Source organism: Thermobia domestica, chromosome 7 (genome assembly GCF_964235325.1).
Source record: "Thermobia domestica chromosome 7, izTheDome1.hap1.1, whole genome shotgun sequence".
Lineage (NCBI taxonomy): Eukaryota > Metazoa > Arthropoda > Insecta > Zygentoma > Lepismatidae > Thermobia > Thermobia domestica.
The window spans coordinates 163283671-163302138 of record NC_137460.1 but is presented as its reverse complement, the minus strand read 5'-3'; the positions used below and the strand labels follow the sequence as shown (position 1 = coordinate 163302138).

At 36.0% G+C, this 18468-nt stretch overlaps 1 protein-coding gene across 1 annotated transcript in view; it reads left to right on the top strand.

Moving 5' to 3' along the window:
- LOC145690554 (calcyclin-binding protein) overlaps positions 1 to 18468 on the top strand; it is a 47972-nt gene that overhangs the window by 10306 nt on the left and 19198 nt on the right. The window contains exon 3 of the mRNA XM_081765546.1: positions 11861 to 11957. Coding sequence (XP_081621672.1) covers positions 11861 to 11957 — 97 coding nt within the window. The remainder of the gene's footprint in view (positions 1 to 11860; positions 11958 to 18468) is intronic.

Sequence of the window (18468 nt, the reverse complement as noted above, 5' to 3'; positions counted from 1 at the left end):
AATATTTGAAAAGCTTCGAAATGTAGCGTTGGAGGAAGATGGAGAAGATAAAATGGACAGAGAGAGCAACAAACGAAGATGTTTTAAAACGGATAGGAGAAAAGAGGACACTTCTAGCCACCATTCTTCGTAGAAAGGCCAATTGGGTTGGACACATCTTGAGAAAAAATGGTCTTCTTCATACCGCCATAGAAGGGAAGCGAGGAATAGGAAGAAGAACACAGCTGATCGATGATTTGAAAGATAGGAGAAAATATTGGGAGTTAAAAGAGGAAGCTGAAGATCGTCAAAAGTGGAAGATACATTTCCAAGCCCAAATCTAAAATAAATAAATAAAAAATTAATCCCAGGACCTGCTAAAGGCAGAATACATAATAATAGTAATAATTGGGTTCCGCGTTATAGCGGATGGTCAAGATAAATTGTCTACCCTGTATATATGAACTGAGTTGCTAGTAGTAGCGTAGTGGCCGAACAGTAAACCGAAGAAGTTCCATTCTGAATTTCATTGCATTTGCACCTGTAGATTATATGGCAGAGATTCAAGTGCTCTTACTTTACCTAATTTTTAGTAGATAGGGGAAAGGTCATACATCTAAAAATCTACTTTTCAGTCAGAAATAAATTCACGCAAGTAATATTTTATAATGGAGTTACAGCTGAACTTCTGTTGAAGCAATGTGCTTGACCTGTCTCAGCTACTAAAATGGTATTAACGAGGGTTAGAATTTCTAAGCACGCACTTGTTTCGTTTTAGAGCAGACACTAGCTCTTCGAAAGTACCAAAGATGTTGCTTTTAATTGGAAATAAAGATATTTTCCAGCACCTGTAAATTTAGCTTTTTGTGTGGAAGAAGCTTTCATTCCCTTAATCTGTCTCAAATTCCTTGTCTTTCCCTTTCTTTTCTTTTACTGCTACTTTTTAAAATTTTATTCCAAATTTCCTAGTCATCGTGCACTAAGTGTGCCAGAATTTTGACAAGATTAAGCCTTTTTTTTTCTCTGAATTCAAACGAGGCAAATACCATTTCCAAAGCGCGCCAAGTTTCTCAGCCAGTGAAGATTCGTGATTGCAAACAGACTATTTTTGTATTTATGGTTACAAATGTGTGACATTGCCTTTAAAATCTTTGAAAAACAACACTTAGAAAAAGAATCGTAGAATTCTTGGAAAACAACAACAGTTAAATATTTTGCTAAAGATATGCTAGAGGTTGCTTTTCATAAGAATCAAAACGTTGCCGAGTTTCCAACATCTACAAAATTGCCATTCGGAATGAACACGAAGTTCGTTCCATTGGTTTCCGTGGATGTGAAAAGAGGATGTAGCATTTACAAAGATGTTTTATCGTCAAAGAGAAGTTCACTTACATATAACATCGTTAGATGTGCTTATATTAAAAGAAAACTGACCAAGACAACAAATATAGATATTAATACTACTTGTGTAACTTTCGCCTTCATCACACACGTTTCAATATTTGTGTTCTATAATAGCGTAAACTAATTAAATTAGAAGCAAAAAAGACTGCAATGTTTTCTAACTTCCTTCATTTGTCAACAGTAACAAAGGAATTTCGTAGAGGAAAAATTATTCTACTCAGCACTGAACGTTGGAACTTCATTGCGAAGAGCAAGACTATCGTGGATTCAGATTTACGTACGAAACGTACCGGTATTATCAGATCTTTTTCTATTATAAAATTGTTATAAATTTTAGATGCAGTATTACAGTATTTGTATCTGAACATTGCTTCACATATTTATGAAGCAATTCATGAAAATTTTTGTATCCTGAATAGCAAATTCTATAAATTTCTTCTTATATAAGGCAGAAAATTAGCCACAATACCAAGTGAAGAAGGTAGTCCAGCGGTAAGGTGGCGAGAAAACAATATTAATAAACCCAAAAGTCGGAGCATCAAATCCACCCTAGGTAAAATATTTTTTTGTAAGTGAAATTACAAAATAAGAAAAAATAATGGCCGATAGAAAAACTGGACAGGTCTGTAAAGAACAACATTAAAATAGTGATACAGTGTCGTTACATACACGGAGGAACAACTTCCTTTATGTGGAAAATATAGTTTGTTCGAAACAACAGCTTTTACGGAACATTGTTGCCTGAAGTTGAAATATAGGCAAAAAGACGTAAAGAAGTCCTGACCCTTCACTTCTCATTTCCTGAAAAATTCCGTTTTTTCATTGATATACAATTGCAGTAATTGTAAAAGCTTTCGATTGAAAGTGTAACATATTTTTACACAGACCATATTTGTTTCAAATTAATAGAGAATTTTTTTTTTTTTTTTTTTTTTGGTATCAATAGGAGCTTCTTATATGTAATACTGATCTTTCTTTTTTCAAATATATTGTAATTGTTTGGAATTAATCATATGATATATATGCCTTGTAAACGTTTGAAGTTTGGGTGTTCGTCAGTCGCACCCTTACTTTTCTACGTTTTTGAAAATATTGCAAAAGTAAAAATTAATATAATATGTTAGAAAATAATACTAATACTTCGCTTCATATTATATAATAAAAATATAATATAATAGAAAATAATAATAATATTGTTTCCAAAATTATAAAGTATCCAGTTGACAAAGTGGGAATAATCCACTTGGCAGAGGCTTTGGAAATTTGGAAAGGCATTTACGATGGAAAAACCCCGGTTTTAAAAAGAGTCACAGAAACAATGGGATCAAATTATTGTAAATGAGGTAATCGAAAACGAAATAGTCGCTGAAAACAACATTGAAAGTGCACGCATCAAAGCTTTAAGAGAGAAGGAATCAGGAGCATGGCTACAGTCAACCCCATCTATAAACATAGGAACATTCTTGGATGACAACTTTTTCAAAATCTGCATAGGTTTGCGCTTAGGCCTGAATATCTGCCATGAATTTATTTGCACCTGCAACAACAAGATGGACAAGAAAGGTCTTCATGGTTTGAGCTGCAACAAAAGTGGAGGAAGATTTGCACGTCATAGCGAATTAAACAACATAATCAAAAGAACTCTTGCAAGCATCGACTTTGCGAGTATATTAGAACCTCCAGGAATATTCAGGAACGATGGTAAACGGCCAGACGGAATAACATTAATTCCGTGGAAAAAGGGTCGTAAGTTTAGTCTGGGATGTCACATGTGTGGATACGTTTGCTCCATCTTATCTATAATCCACAAGTATAAAAGCAGGGAGTGCAGCGGAAGCGGCTTGTTCACGCAAACACTCAAAATACTCTAAACTTAAAGAAGACCATCATCAACAGGTGTCTTCAGCAAAGAAGCAATTGATTTTTTGAAGGAAGTAGGAGCAAGTCTGACAGCAAAAGCAGGAGACCCGAGAAGCTATCAATTTTTACTACAACGTATAAGGATAGCCATACAAAAAGGCAATGCTGTCAGTATTTTGAGTTCCTTCCCTTCTTCCCATAATCTTGAAGAAATTTTTTACCTCAGATAGAACACTTTAACCCTTTTAAATTCTCACCTTTTTAGGTGTTTTTCTTGAGTCTCAGATAATCAGCAACAGCGTCATCCCTATTTATCCTAGGATCATGGTTTATACCTCGTTTTTCTCAGAATGGAACAGCCTTTCAAACGGTATCACATACATGTCCCTATAATATGCCAAAAGAGAATTATTTGAGGGAAAATCGGGATTTTTTTTTTACCAAAAAAAACTTCAAGGTTTGGGGCACCCTGAGGCTCTACCGGGTCTGCGCACAAACCTACAAAAATATGGAAAAATACTACGTAGTGTACTAATTACTTGTGACAAATTAGAATTTCCTGTTTTGAATAGTAAGGGCGGGAAAATTTTTTACCCATGTTGAGAGAGCATAAAAAAAAAAAACGCCCAAAATTTCCCTAACATGCACCCTACAAATTTTTAAAAAATTCTGACACACCCCTAATAATCGTAAAAATATGGTTCATACGTCGTTTTGTTCAGAATGGAGTAGTCTTTCAGATGGTATCACCCGCATGTCCCTCGGATATCCCTAAGGAGGGAATAATTGAGGAAAATAGGGATTTTTGCTGAAAGAATCTCTTTTTTTCCGGTTTGGAGCCCTCTGATGACGCGGCCCTGGGTAAACATAGAGATCCAGAAATCACTTTCAAAAATACTACGTAGTGTACTAATTGCTTGTGCCAAATACCAATCTCGTATCTTCAACACTAAGGACGGGAAAAATATTTTCCTCTTCTGGGAATATTCCCAGAATGTCCCAGAATACCCTATATAAATTTCAAAAATTTCTTGACACGTCCCTAATTATCGTAGGATCACGATTCATACACCATTCTCTTCAGAATAGAGCAGGGTTCCAGATTGTATTACCCTCATGTCCCTCGGACGTCCCTAAGGAGAGAAAAATTGAATAAATAGGGATTTTTGCTGAAAAATCCCTTTCTTCCCGTTTTGGGGCCCTCTGGTTCGGCCCTGGGTAAACATAGAGATCTGGAAGTCACTTTCAAAAATGCTACGTAGTGTACTAATTACTTGTGCCAAACACCAATTTCCTATCTTCAATACTAAGGACGGGACGGGAAAAATATTTCCCGCTTCTGCGAATATTTCCGAAATTTCCCAAGGATACTATACAAACTTCAAAAATTTCCTGACACGTCCCTAATTATCGTAGGATGATGATACATACGTCGTTCTTTTTAGAATAGAGTAGGCTTATAGATGGTATCACCCGCATGTCCCTAGGACGTTCCTAAGGAGGTTACAAGTGAAGAAAATAGGGATTTTTACAGAAAAAATCCCTTTTCCCCGTTTTGGGACCCTCTGGCGCGACCCAGGGTTAACATAGAGATCTGGAAATCACTTTCAAAAATATTACTTGTGGTACTAATTACTTGTGCCAAATACCAATCTCCTATCTTCAATACTAAGGGCGGGAAAAATATTTTCCTCTTCTGCGAATATTTCCGAAATTTCCCAAGGATACTATACAAACTTCCCTGACACGTCCCTGATTATCGTAGGATGGTGATTCATACGTCGTTCTCTTCAGAATCGAGTAGGCTTTCAGAAAGTACTACTGAAATGTCCCTATCATGTAGCCTAGCGGAGCAAGAATCACGAAAATGGGATTTTTGGTCAAAAATTATCCCTTTTTACCCTTTTGTCCCTCTGAACCCCCCTTCTATGTTGACGAGGGCATCCGAAAAAATTCTCATAAAAACTAACTGGTCCACTGATTGTTTATGGAAAATGTTAGGATTCTAGGATTGAAAAGAAGCTCACCAAAAAATGTTGAAGTTAGATCTCAGTAAAAAAAGGGAATTTGTAAAATGATGACATCATACCCCCCTATGTTCTCACGCTCGGAAGCGTCTAGACCCTTCCAAGGCTTTCTTGAATGCCTCCTCTCTTGGAAAATAAAAAAACTGGAACTAAATAGCATTCTTAGTTCTCTTTTAATCGAATCTTTAAGACACTACAATATCGGTCGAAAACGACCGAAAAAACTTAAAGGGTTAACCAGGCATAAGGAGAACACGCGTTAAATTAGATTAATAATTATTGTAAAAACTGGAATCGACTTGAAAATGTTACATGTAAAAAAAAAAAAAAAAAAAAAAAAAAAAAAAAAAAAAAAAAATAATAATAATAATAATAATAATAATATTTTCAGCAGTACATAACACACGTAAAACACTACCACGATTTGAATACGTTTTTTTCACTCTAGAATGTCTGATTTCCTCCGTCTTTTCTTAAATTCATGTAATATTAATATTAATGTACTGCTGTTATATTACTATTGTATTTGAAATGATAATGATAATACGTTATTTAATATTCATATAAATAAAAGAACTAATATAAGTATTAGGAAAATACTTCGTTTGTGTTCTACAACTGTGCTCTTTCCTGAAAGAATATGTCTTTAATTCAATTACGATTTCATTGGCTTAGATACCAAAGTACGTACGGAAACCATCTCAAAAATTGTGGTCAGTTTAGTAAGTAGTATTTTGCTTTCTGTAGAAAATTAAACAAATATATATTATTCTCTTATTTCTGAACTTTTGAGAAATAAATTGTGTAAGTCTCGAGTACAGAAGTCATAAGTTGTTTCAAAAATGATAATGTAAGATTGGTGCAACTACGGTTATGTTGCAGGTATATGTCGGCTGCTTTTGTGCTATCGTATACGTGGTGTATTGGCATATATTCAATCGATGTTGATACTTTTCGTCGCTGGATGGTTAGCATGTGTTTCGGATTGGATTCCTGTAATATCACATGTGGTTCAGATTCTACATTAGACGGTAGGCTTACGCAGTCAGTTCTGAGAGGGAGTTGAACTCCAAACTAACAAACCAACCGATCTTGACACGTGAATATATCATGTAAAGGAAATGTCAAGCAAATATATATATTTTTATATTAGTGGCGCATACAAAATTTCACCCACTAGTAAGTGAATGGTTGAGTGAGTGTGTGTGTGTGTTACATTTAATTAATTAACGATCGATTCAGTACTCTTTTGAACTGCTAAGGAAAGCTATATAAACCACTTTGAATATAGTGCCTGCTATGAGTTGGCTGACTTCATCATATACAGTGCACATTCTCGTATTGAACGATATCATGCCATAACAGATGCTTTGGTTTGCCAAACAAGTTGCTGAGTGGAATAATTAACATTTTCCACAATATCGCAGTTTAGAAGAAATATTTTACCAGTCCCATCATGTCAATACCAATTACAACATTGCGTCCATGTGAATCACATGTTTCGTCCACGGACTCTCACATTTTCTTTCCTTTTACTTCGTGCCCAAATGTCAGCATTGTTTGTTCGCATACTATTTCTTCGAACGCTAAACCGTAGACATTTTACCCAGTTAAACATTTTTCATTATTGAATTCCATAGTCCGTAGGGATTGATTTCAGGGTGAGAGCGACAAGTTCTAACGTTCTAGTTCCCGTGAGAAGTATATTGACTAGGTGGTGTGCAGTAGGCAATTTTGACACTTGTAAAAGGTTGTTTCAGTTTCTGGCGATGAGATAAGTCCAGGAAAAGCGAAGTTCATAAGTCAACAAATAATGGAAGCTAAGCTTAGACTAGAGGATTGTCCAGAAGGCTCAGAGTAGAAGATTTTGCAAAATAATAATAATCCTGGATGAATTATTTATGAATAAGGTTGAGGCATATCGTCAGTTGATGAGTACTTTCATTACGGGTCTTAATTTTCTTGATATGATGTTATGAGACAGATCTGAGTACTACGAAAAGTCAAAGCGTAACGTGAAGAATGTTTTGTGTTGTAAGGATAAGAGCTTTTCAAGGGAAGGTTTTGTATTATGTTCGTGTATTTTGTTTGTACAGTAGTTTCTAGGTGCAGTTTTAGAAACTTCTTAAAAACCTTGGGGGAGGTATGGAAAATTGACCTATTAACCTTCTCCTCCCACTACATGGTAGTAAAACAAACATTTTCTCCGAAATCCGGTGTTGCCAAGAAATTCAAGCTAGCTGACAATTTTCGACCAGAGGGGTGAGTGCGTATTCCTCTCTGTCACTTGAGAAAGGTTTTGGCGAAAAAGAAAAAAAAGTAGCGTGGAAACTCCGAATGGTTTGTGTTGTTTTGTTATTTGACACTTTGAGTGGAAAAATCTTCCTTCTTCCTTTGGAGAGGAACAAAATTCAAACTGGACGGCAGCTCTCGGCAAAAATAGGGGGTGAGCAAAAGCTGATCTTCTCAGTCATATGAATATGGAATGGAATGTCTCAAATGTTTTGGCGAAGAAAAAAGTAGTCTGGAAACTCCGAGTGCTTGATGTTGCTGTTATTTGACACTTTCAACCTGCTTTCAACAGAATATTTCTTTTTCCATTGAGACGGAATGATCTATATATGCAGGCAAATTGGTCAGTGTTTGTTTATTTCCCCCTTCTCTATATAGAAAGAAAGAACCCAATGTGTAAGCCATTAATCACAGTGTAATGGGGACCAAAGCTATGGCAACGTTGTTGAACATAAGTTAAGTTACAATGTCACTAGTAAGAGGATATGATTGTTCGGACAGTTCCGATTACCACCCACTAAGGCTTTTAAGATCCTGCCAGTTCTCTATCCGTTTTCCAGTCTGACACTCAGGTCTGGCGTAATGATGGATTTGGCTAGAAAAGGTCCAGGTGAATTTCAATAAGTGATCTACTGTTCAGAGATTATAGGAATTGTTTAGATATCTAAAAATCCAAGTTACAATAATATCAGCAATGAATCGTAGCCACTGGGGAAGTTTTAGCGGTGTGAATTCGAAAAGTTGATGTAGGCTTTCCATAGAAACATCGGCGAAGGATTGATCCAGATTGAGTACTTTTTTCCTATACTAATGATGAGACATCCATTTTTGAAATGTAAGTGCCAGCATTTATTATACACGTACGCTGAGAATCGAATAAAACTATACATATCTTGTACGAGGTTCGTTCATTCTTCTCTTATGGAAACACTGGTAATAAAACCCAACTTGTCTGGACTTTCCTTTATCGGAAATTATTGTGAGAATTCTTAATATGATATAAAAGTTCCTTCTCTAATCCATCAGATTCCACAGGTGGCAGTGAAGGTCCATGCATGTTTCAAATAATGAACATAGGTATGCCGAAAAGGAACACACTCCACAATGCTGAAAACGTGTTCGTGATTCCAAAGACAACAGTGTTTTAACATCAGGTTTTTCAGAACGCCTGAGAGTCAATCCATTCTAAGTGGTCAAGCATGTGCCGCTCGACATCTCCAAAAAAATCTATTTTTTTCATGAATGTTTATCTTATATCAGGGTACTTCAAAACCACAATGAATTATTTTTTACATCATCCCATGGCGACACAGGGGCTGGCGCCATTTTGCGTTTTTTCGATTTTAGGCGTTTACGTTGTTTTGAATGTCTCAGCATGTACTTGTCCTAACAAATTGAAAATTGCTGGACGTCTCCAACTCGTGTAGAGCTAAAACTTTGATATCTCAACATTTTTGCCTAAAACCGTTTGAAGGGGGTGAAATCAAAGTCTGCAGTAGCAACATTTTTGGACATTGAAAACATGTTTGGGAAGAGGAAACAACTGACGTAGAGGTCTGAATTTGTGAGTGCATGTAGTTCGGGTTCATAAGTTGATACACAAAAATTTACAGACCTGTAGCTGCTCCCAAAGGCCTGAAAAAAAAAAAAAAAATCTTAAAGTTAAGGAATTATGCCAGTTTAGTATATTTCACTGTCCAATATTTCCAATGGTCCTGGGTAGAAAAATCTGAAATTTTGGGAATAGTTAGTCTTTTAGTATACCATAACACACAACAAAGCTTTTTTTTGTGTTTTTGAGCAGAAGGGGATCAAAGTACTGAGTAATGACGTCATACTCTAGGAGGTGTTTTGTTCATAAAATCTACTGGAAATTTGTCAGTGTTTACAGCAAGTAAGTGTTCACTGACTTGAGAATGTAGATCAAAAGAAAGGACAACAGTCTTCTGCATGAGTTGACAGTTAAAATAAGAATAAATATGATTCAGTATCATTGATATAGCAAGAGCAAGGAATACTTACGGACTTTTTTGTCAATGGTGCATTTTGACTTTTCTGGCCTTCTGCTGATAGCGGCATTCTTCACCTGTGCTGTTGTGGGTCTGATAAGACTGTTACAACGAGAGGAAATAGACGAGCTTGAGAGCCTTGACTGGACTAACCATTCATCCTACTTTATTTTACTTCACAACAACAAATTTTCAGTAGATTTTGTGAACAAAACACCAGCTAGAGTATGACGTCATTACTTAATACTTTGACTCCCTTCTGCTGAAAATCACAAAACGCGCTTTGTTGTGTGTTATGGTATACTAAAGGACTAACTACTCCCAAAATCTGATTTTTTTTTATTTATTTATTTATTTATTTATTTTTTTTAATCCAGACCCATTGGAGATATTGGACACTGAAATATGGTAAATTGGCATAATTCCCCAACTTTACGATATTTTTTTCCTCAGGCCTTTGGGAGCAGCTACAGGTCTGAAAATTTTTGTGTATCAACTTATGACTCCGGACTACATGCACACACAAATTCAGACTTCTACGTCAGTTGTTTCCTCTTCCCAAACATGTTTTCAATGTCCAAAAATGTTGCTACTGTAGGCCCTGATTTCACCCCTTCAAGTGGTTTTAGGCAAAAATGTTAGATCAAAGTTTTAGCTCTGCACGAGCTGGAGAGGTCCAGCAATTTTCAATTTGTTGGAACAAATACATGCTGTTATATTCAAAACAACGTAAACGCCTAAAATTGAAAAAACGCAAAATGGCGGCAGCCATTGCGTCGCCATGGGATGTTGTAAAAAATAATTAATTGTGGTTTTGAAGTACCCTGATATAGGATAAACACTCACGAAAAAATTAGATTTTTTTGAAAAGGTCGAGCGGTAATTGTTCTTTTTTCTCGATCACTTTGCATGGATTGACCCCTGAAAGATAACAAATCACAACACTGATAAAGTGAGAGAGATAAAAAAATTTCATAGTTGAAAGAAAGACAAGGTTGTAAGGCATTGTTTTGAACGAACTATGGCGTGTAGACTCTGAAGAAACGTTACAGTAATATCATGAAATCTTCACCATTGTCATCAACAGGACCAGGATCTTGTTGACAAGTCAACTTTTTTCTGTTACGCATAGGACAAGCCAACTTCAAATAAAAACGTTATCCTTCAACTCTAGATTCTAAAAGTATATTGTCTTAAGGTCAAATTTTGGTCACTTTTTGTCGTTTTGAAGTTTCAGGTCATCTTTTAATATTTTAAAGTAACTTTCAGGTCACTTATGGTCATTTTAGTCTTTTCCTTCTACATAAGGAAATCTTAAAATGAACACTGTTTACGGATTTGAAAAATACGAAGTTACCTCTTTCCCTAAATACCTTCCTGACTATTGGAGTGGAAAAACTGCATTCCTAAAAAGTTAATGGACACTAAGCTTTAGCTGGTTGAGTAGGGGTAGGAGTTCGTAGGTGGCCAAACAGATGGTTTTGGATTATTGACCACAAAGGATGTGATCACGTGAGCAACTAAAAATGGATTAGAAGATGTACAAAGATTTTAAACGGGGTTTTTGTCTATTATTCTCATATATACAGTCTACACTTTCGAGCATGTATTCTTCAAGTGTGCTTCCTAGTTTCAACTCGGGGATGAATTGACGTTTTCAGTACGTACAATGCCGTACAATGGACTGATCAATAGACAGCAACTGACTGAAACAAAACTTTTGAGAATGAGAAATGGTAATTAAAATCTAATAGATATTTAAAAAAAAAATGACAATGTTTAACGAAATAAACGTTTTAAAAAACACAAGTTTTAAGGTCAATTTTTGTGAATTTAGGGTTATTTTTCAGGAATTTTAGTATTTTATAGGTCACTTTTTAGAAAATTTTAGGTCAAGAAAATCCGGGCCCTGGTCATCAACCACAAGAGACAAAGAGAAATACAATGACTTAGATTTGTGAATGTTGAAAACCCGCACTGAAAACCTTAGCATGTTTATGTTTACAAGTGTTACTACTACAGTATTATGTTCTTAATTAATGTGTGTATTATTACCTGTGTAATTAATTTCCGTCCATCCTGCCCCCACTAAGCCTCATTTCTTACCTGTTTTGACAATGTTGACAACAGTTTCAGTGAAAATTCAGCGATTAAATGAATCCGTAAGACGATACGGAAGAGCAAAATATAAAATATGCACACTTTGAGTTTGTTTAAAAATATCTCTTCAAAATGCTTGCATTAACAATATATCTGATTCAGTTTTTACTTTTATCTTCTTTCTTTTAGCGTGGGACCAGTCGGATAAGTTCGTGAAAATATTTGTCACATTGAAGAACGTGCAGTCTTTGCAGGAGGATAATGTTACCTGCGAATTTACACCAAGGTGAGGTACACTAGTTCGTATTGAATTCAGCAGTTTTTGCTTTGTAAAGTAGGATTTTGGCTATCTGTAATATTTAGTATCTATATAAAACATCTTTGAACATACTTTCGATTTTTTCGACTAGAAATTTTCATTGCGAAAAAAATCAAGGTAATTATAACATTCTTCTATAATCATGTCATGTTTCTAGTTTCCTTGTTTGTGCGCTCAGAAAATGGTATTAAAAATAAATTACTTAGTTTAATGTTGAAATTTTTCTTCAAGCTTTTCCTTCACTCTTTCATTTGATACCTTATCCACCCATCTAATTTTGAACATGCTTCTGTAGTACCACACTTCGAAGGCTTTCACGGGGATACCAAACCATGTTTTGTAGTATGTTGATGGAGAGCACAGGGATACCTGAGCTGAGTTCTGTCACTGTTTTCACTTGCTTGTGACATACTCTTTTTGTTTTTGTTTTTTTTTTTCTTATTTCTTCACGTTTTCCTGTGGCAGAGTTCCCATAGACCTAGAAAGTTTTTAGGTGCAATTTCTATCGATATTGTATGTGGCAGTTCGAAAACATGTTTGCTACAGTACAAATCTAGAAATCAGGAAAATGCTGGAAAAGGAAATTTTACGAAAAAGTAAGAGACCAGTCAGGGAAAATGGTACTTAAACTGGAAATCAAGGAAAATTGGAGATTTTTGCTCAAAAAGTGAAACTTTTTTATATTTTGTCTATATGTTAAAATAAACTAATAATTGAAACGCGAGAACCCAATGAAGCAAACTGAGGGTAAAACATGCTCCAGTGTCCCCTAAACACACACTGTTGTTAGCATTTTCTTTCAGGAACCGTTTTTTTCGGAACCTAAGTTTCAACATATTATATCGTAAAATTAAGTAGTAACTTCTAAATTTTTTTAGGTAGCTTATGGTTTCTTAGTGGCAGAGCCTGACAGTATTGTATCACAGATTTAGAGGAGCAAGATGTTGTTATGCTTAACTTTTTATTTTTAATTTTCAGATATTAACTTATTTGGTCTAGGAATTAATTCGTGCGGGTGGACAAGAGATGGCGCAACGAACGGAGCGTCCCACAGTTCCGTGTATCCACACATGTGTTGCAAACCCCTGTCATCGCGTATCGTTCGTAGTATAGGGCAGTGGATTAAAGCGTCAACAACACCAGTTTGTAGTTAAGTGAACATGGCGCAATTTGTGCCTGATAAAGTGTTTTTGCGGGGTGTCCTGCTGCATTACTTTAACATGCAGAAAAGTGCGACTGAAAGTCATCGTATTTTGGTGGAAGTGTATGGTGACCATGCTCTAGCTGAGCGAACGTGTCAGAAGTGGTTTGCACGGTTTAGAAGTGGTGATTTCGGCTTGGCAGACCAAGAGCGAGCTGAACAGCCAAAAAAATTTCAAGACGAAGAATTGACAGCATTGCTCGAGCAGGATTCGTGTCAAACGCAGGAACAACTTGCAGCAGCATTAGGCGTTGATCAAACAACAGTCTCCAAACGCTTGAAAGCCATGGGAATGATTCAAAACATGTCACATTGGGTTCCACATGAGTTGAAAGACAGAGACGTTGAAAGACGAAAAACCATTTGCGAATTGCTGCTTCAACGACAGAGCAGAAAGGGGTTTCTGCATCGAATTATTACGGGTGATGAGAAGTGGATCCATTACGAGAACCCTAAACGAAAAAAGGCCTGGGTGAAACCAGGTGAACCAGGTCCATCACAACCAAAACGAGATATTCACTGTGCAAAGGTTATGCTGTGCATATGGTGGGATATGAAAGGTGTGGTGTACCATGAGCTGCTGCAACCGGGTGAAACTATGAATGGAGAACGTTATCGACGACAATTAATGCGTTTGAAGCAAGCTCTGGCCAGAACACGACCAAAATGGGAGAACAGACATGATAAACTTATTGTTCAACATGATAACGCTCGCCCACATGTCGCAAAACCGGTCAAAACCTATTTAGAAAATGTCGGATGGGAAGTTTTACCCCACCCGCCGTATTCACCAGACGTTGCTTCTTCGGACTACTACTTGTTCGATTGCATGAACAACGATTTGATTGGACAGCGGTTTACTTCTTCAGAAGATATCAAAACATGGGTCTCTGACTGGATCGCTTCCAAGGATGAGGACTTCTTTCGCCACGGAATCCGTACATTGCCTGACAGATGGGCGAAAGTGGTGGCTAGCGATGGATAATATTTTTCTTAAGGTATTTATGTATTTTGTGTTTGTACTACAGCTTCAATGTGTGCGTACGAACCGCACGAATTAATTCCTAGACCAAATATATTAATCTAAATGAAAAATAAAAAAAAATAAAAAGTACTTTTAACTCCGCTTGGTGCAAACCGGTTTTGAAGCTCTAGTGGACAAAATGGTTAACATCCGTTAAGAATAATTTTAATAAAGCAGGATTATTGTGTGGAAAAAGAATTTTAAAGTAACATGGGAGTGCAGGGTCAAAAATCACACTTAAGTGCAATACATGTTTTTAAGTTTAAGATGTTCTTTGAGAAACAGACTCTTGTATCTGATCTTTTTAATCAAGTATTTACTAGATCAATCTAGTCGTACTGATCAGTCAGCATTGTGCTGTGCTTCCTACATTTACCCATGTGATACAAAAACCCATTAGCAAAGCCTTTTTCTAATTTTGATTTACGTATATTGCTGAAGGTATATTAATATTTGACTCTCCATATTGAAATGGGGAAAAACAAGACTACATTTCAAGAATCGTGGAAAGACTAGTGGAAATGGGCTGTTAGAATTCAAGATCCATTTAAGGCAGGGTGTAGACTATGTGAAACTGAATTTGACATTTCAATGGGAGCTGCTTCGATGAAGTCCCATAGAAAAGGAAAGAACCTGTTATTCCGGAAAAGAGTGAGAATGCTCCTAGCCCAGCAGAAACTAGTGATGTATTGTACAAATATCAAGGATCAAGTGACAAAAGCTGAATTAATGTGAACATTAAATAAAGTTACAACTTAGTTGTCTTGCAGAAGCCAAGCTAGTGCTACCGAATTGTTTCCCTTAATGTTTCCTGCTTGTGAAATAGCGAAAAAAGAAATGCAGGTACATAAAGACAAAATAGGTTATGTTACCACTTTTGGATTAGGTCTGTATTTCCAGCAGACATTACTTCATGACCTACAAGTGTGACTATTTCGCAGTGTGTCTCGACGAAAGCCTAAACAGTATATCTTAGGAAAACCAAATGGACGTAGTAGTTCGTTTCTGGGACAGTGGAAAAAACAGTGTCGACGTAGTATTTAACATTAGTATACCTCGGTCACTCTGGTGCCCAAGATTTGCTGAATGCTTTTTTTAAACACTTTCAAGGAAAATGGTCTCGATTATTCTTGTAATATACCATTACAGTTGAAAGTAATGGCAATTTTCTTTTTTTTATGCACCCTGTACCTAGTAATTTTTTTTTTTTAATTCAATTTCGGTTTAGTTACACAATTTATTTACTCTCTCTACTTCGAATTAAATATAATGAACCCAAAGGTTTCGTTAGTAACCATATTCCCACTGTATAATATATTTATTTATATTTTGATTAAGTGTAAATCCCATTTCCGGATATATAATTTGAATAGTTACAAGGTTTACCATTCTGACGTCATACCGAAACATAGTTCCGTTATTGGATATAAATTTCCTTAATTTCAGACCAATGTAGATTTTGGCCAGGTACCTAATCTTTCCCTCACCCCCTCTCACTAGTCCATAGTCACTTTCAGATCCGGTTATATCTGGATTTGCCAAATTTCTATTTGCTTTGTAATTTCCGCGGCTAAAGTTTTCGTTCTGATTGGAGGAATTCTCCTACCTCTGGCTTTTTCGGCGCAATATTATCAGAATAATTGAAGACACACTAGTAGGAGCAGCTTGTGATTTTCTTGCCACATATTTTTCGGGAAGGTCTCAAATTTTCAAGGAAAACTAAGGTAACATTTAATGTAACTTAATATTTAAAGACTGACAATGATTTAGGAGCTGACAAACTTCCATTTTTCGTCAAGTGAACTGTAAAATAAAGCAGAAATAGGAACCAGCTTTTCTGACGCCATATTGCTCATCATCCAAGCCAAAGCATAGACAGTTTATGAGAGTGATTGTCTGACCTTTTTAAAAAAACTCAGTTACGGATTAGGGAAATTACGACCTGATTAGTGCATGTTGGTCGTGTATACAGTAAATGTGATTTATCATTATTTATTTCGTAATTGCATGTATGTAGTAGGTTTGATAGTACTGTAAATAATCATAATGGCAGCTTAAGTTAGCTTAAAAGGGCTCCTATCCCCTTTTCCAAATTGAACCGGTTCTAGCGGGGGAATGGGTTAGTTATTGTTCGTTTTAGGGCCTTTTCCCCTTTCAGGGGAAGGGTCCCTCCATAAACCTCGTTAAGGTGCCCCCAGGGCATCAATTTTTGGCAATCATTATGTAAACAATTGGTCAGGTCAATTAGACCTAGTGTTACCTTTCTCATTTTTGACCCCCTTTAAATTAAATAGAGCCGACTGTATATACCGACGAGGGAGTAATGTATTTTAAATCTAATGTGTTAGGTTATTTTCGTCAACATGCATGTAACTAAATGGTGCATGTTTAGTTTAGTTAGTTGTCTTTATGTATAGTACTAACAGTGGTGTATGTAGTTAGTAGTTTTGTGTGAGTGTGTGAATTTTCGATTTGGACAGTGTATAAATATGCTTTAATTTAGTACCATTTTTCTAACATAAATAAACCAGAGTAAATATTAAATTTCTGATTAATGAGTACAAGTATACATTTCAGTACACGGTAAATTATGCCTCCACTACAGCGCCATAGCGTCGGTTTTCGGTAGTCAATTGTTTGTTGACAGTACGACATCGCATGACTTAGTGATTTAGATTGTTTGATTTTGGACAGTTATTCTCAAATTACTTCCCGTGGACATGGTTTTCGGTTCGGATGAGTATACCTTCGTATAAAATAGCATGAGATCTTACTGTACTAAAAATTTCAGCTTGCTAGGTCCAGTAGTTAATGAATAATCCGCTGAAATAAAGAACACCTATTTTCTTAATAGAAGTAAAGCCCATATGCTGTTACTGTTTGTTTGAAAATGTAATATTAAATTCTCTTTTCCCGTGGCTGTAGAAAATTCCATTGTTGCTTCAGTTTTATCAACAAATCAGAAATAGATTAATCGTTGACAATTTAACTTTCCGTAAATACATGTATGATTTTTTTTTTTTAAACCTGCAAGGTAAATACAATTTGGGTGCTTCGAAATAAAGAGTACGTGGTTCGATGAATGTGATCGTGTGGTGGTTTGAGCGTGATAGATTGTGATAGTTATATATATATATATATTTATTACTGCGTAATGTAAATATGTGTATGGCCTGCGTGTAAAATGTACGAAATAGGGTGTTTATAAAATATTACTTCGTGCGAAAATTAGTAGATAATGAATGAATGTAATGATATGTTAATAATATGATATATAATATGAATGAAATGATGACCCCTATATTTAAATGGATAGGCCTAGTGAATTTTATATAGTGAAAATATGAATATGTTTACGAAGAAAGAAAGAAAAAAAAATCTCTCGCGTTTTGACTTCCACACCAGTGCATTCATCCAACCGAGTTTGCTACTTGGATAGTAAATTATAGTTGGGAATTGTGTGTTACTTTGCATTTATGTACCTCCTAACAACAGCCCCAGATCTTAAGCCTTTCAATAGATAGAGTAGCATCATGTGGGAATTACTTCTAAAGGTTGACAGAAATGATAATTAAGAAAACCAACTGCTATATCCTGTGATCATCGAAAAGTACAGGTTTCGGTCATTTGTACCTTTAGCATTCATTGCCTCTCCGAGATTTTTTTTTTTCGTTGCTTACCTTATTTATTTATTGTGCAGTGTTCATATAACTCAGTTCGGACTATCCGATTAAATTAACTGCTACTAAATTAATATTTATGTTATAGCGTACCCGGATGTCGACCCCTAGTCCCCTTAAGTATTTTCGTTTCTTTTCTTAGTTTAATTAGATGAGGGAAATTAACGACATCCCAGACCGTGGCGTGTCTGCGCAGGGTAGCTATCGGTGATGTTTTGGTTATTGAAATCACCGATCCAAAATTCAGTTTATTTAAATTTTTTTTTATTTTGGCAAATTCTCATTAGGGATATCTTAGCTATTACTCTAATTTCATTACTATTCTGGAATCTTCTAGTTCCCAAGTGGTCGGATGATTTTTTTTTTTTCTTTCTTGAAATTCTAAATTAGCGCCTTCTCTAACCTTCCGGACGATTTCCGGGAACCTGCTGGTTTGGGCCGGATACGGGGATCGGATTTCAATCTTACAACCAAATACTTGTGGGATTGGGATCTGATGGACACAGAACTTGCATCCTTGGCAGCAGGGCGTTCCTTGAGTCTACGTATTTGAGTAGACCACCCTTTTGGCAT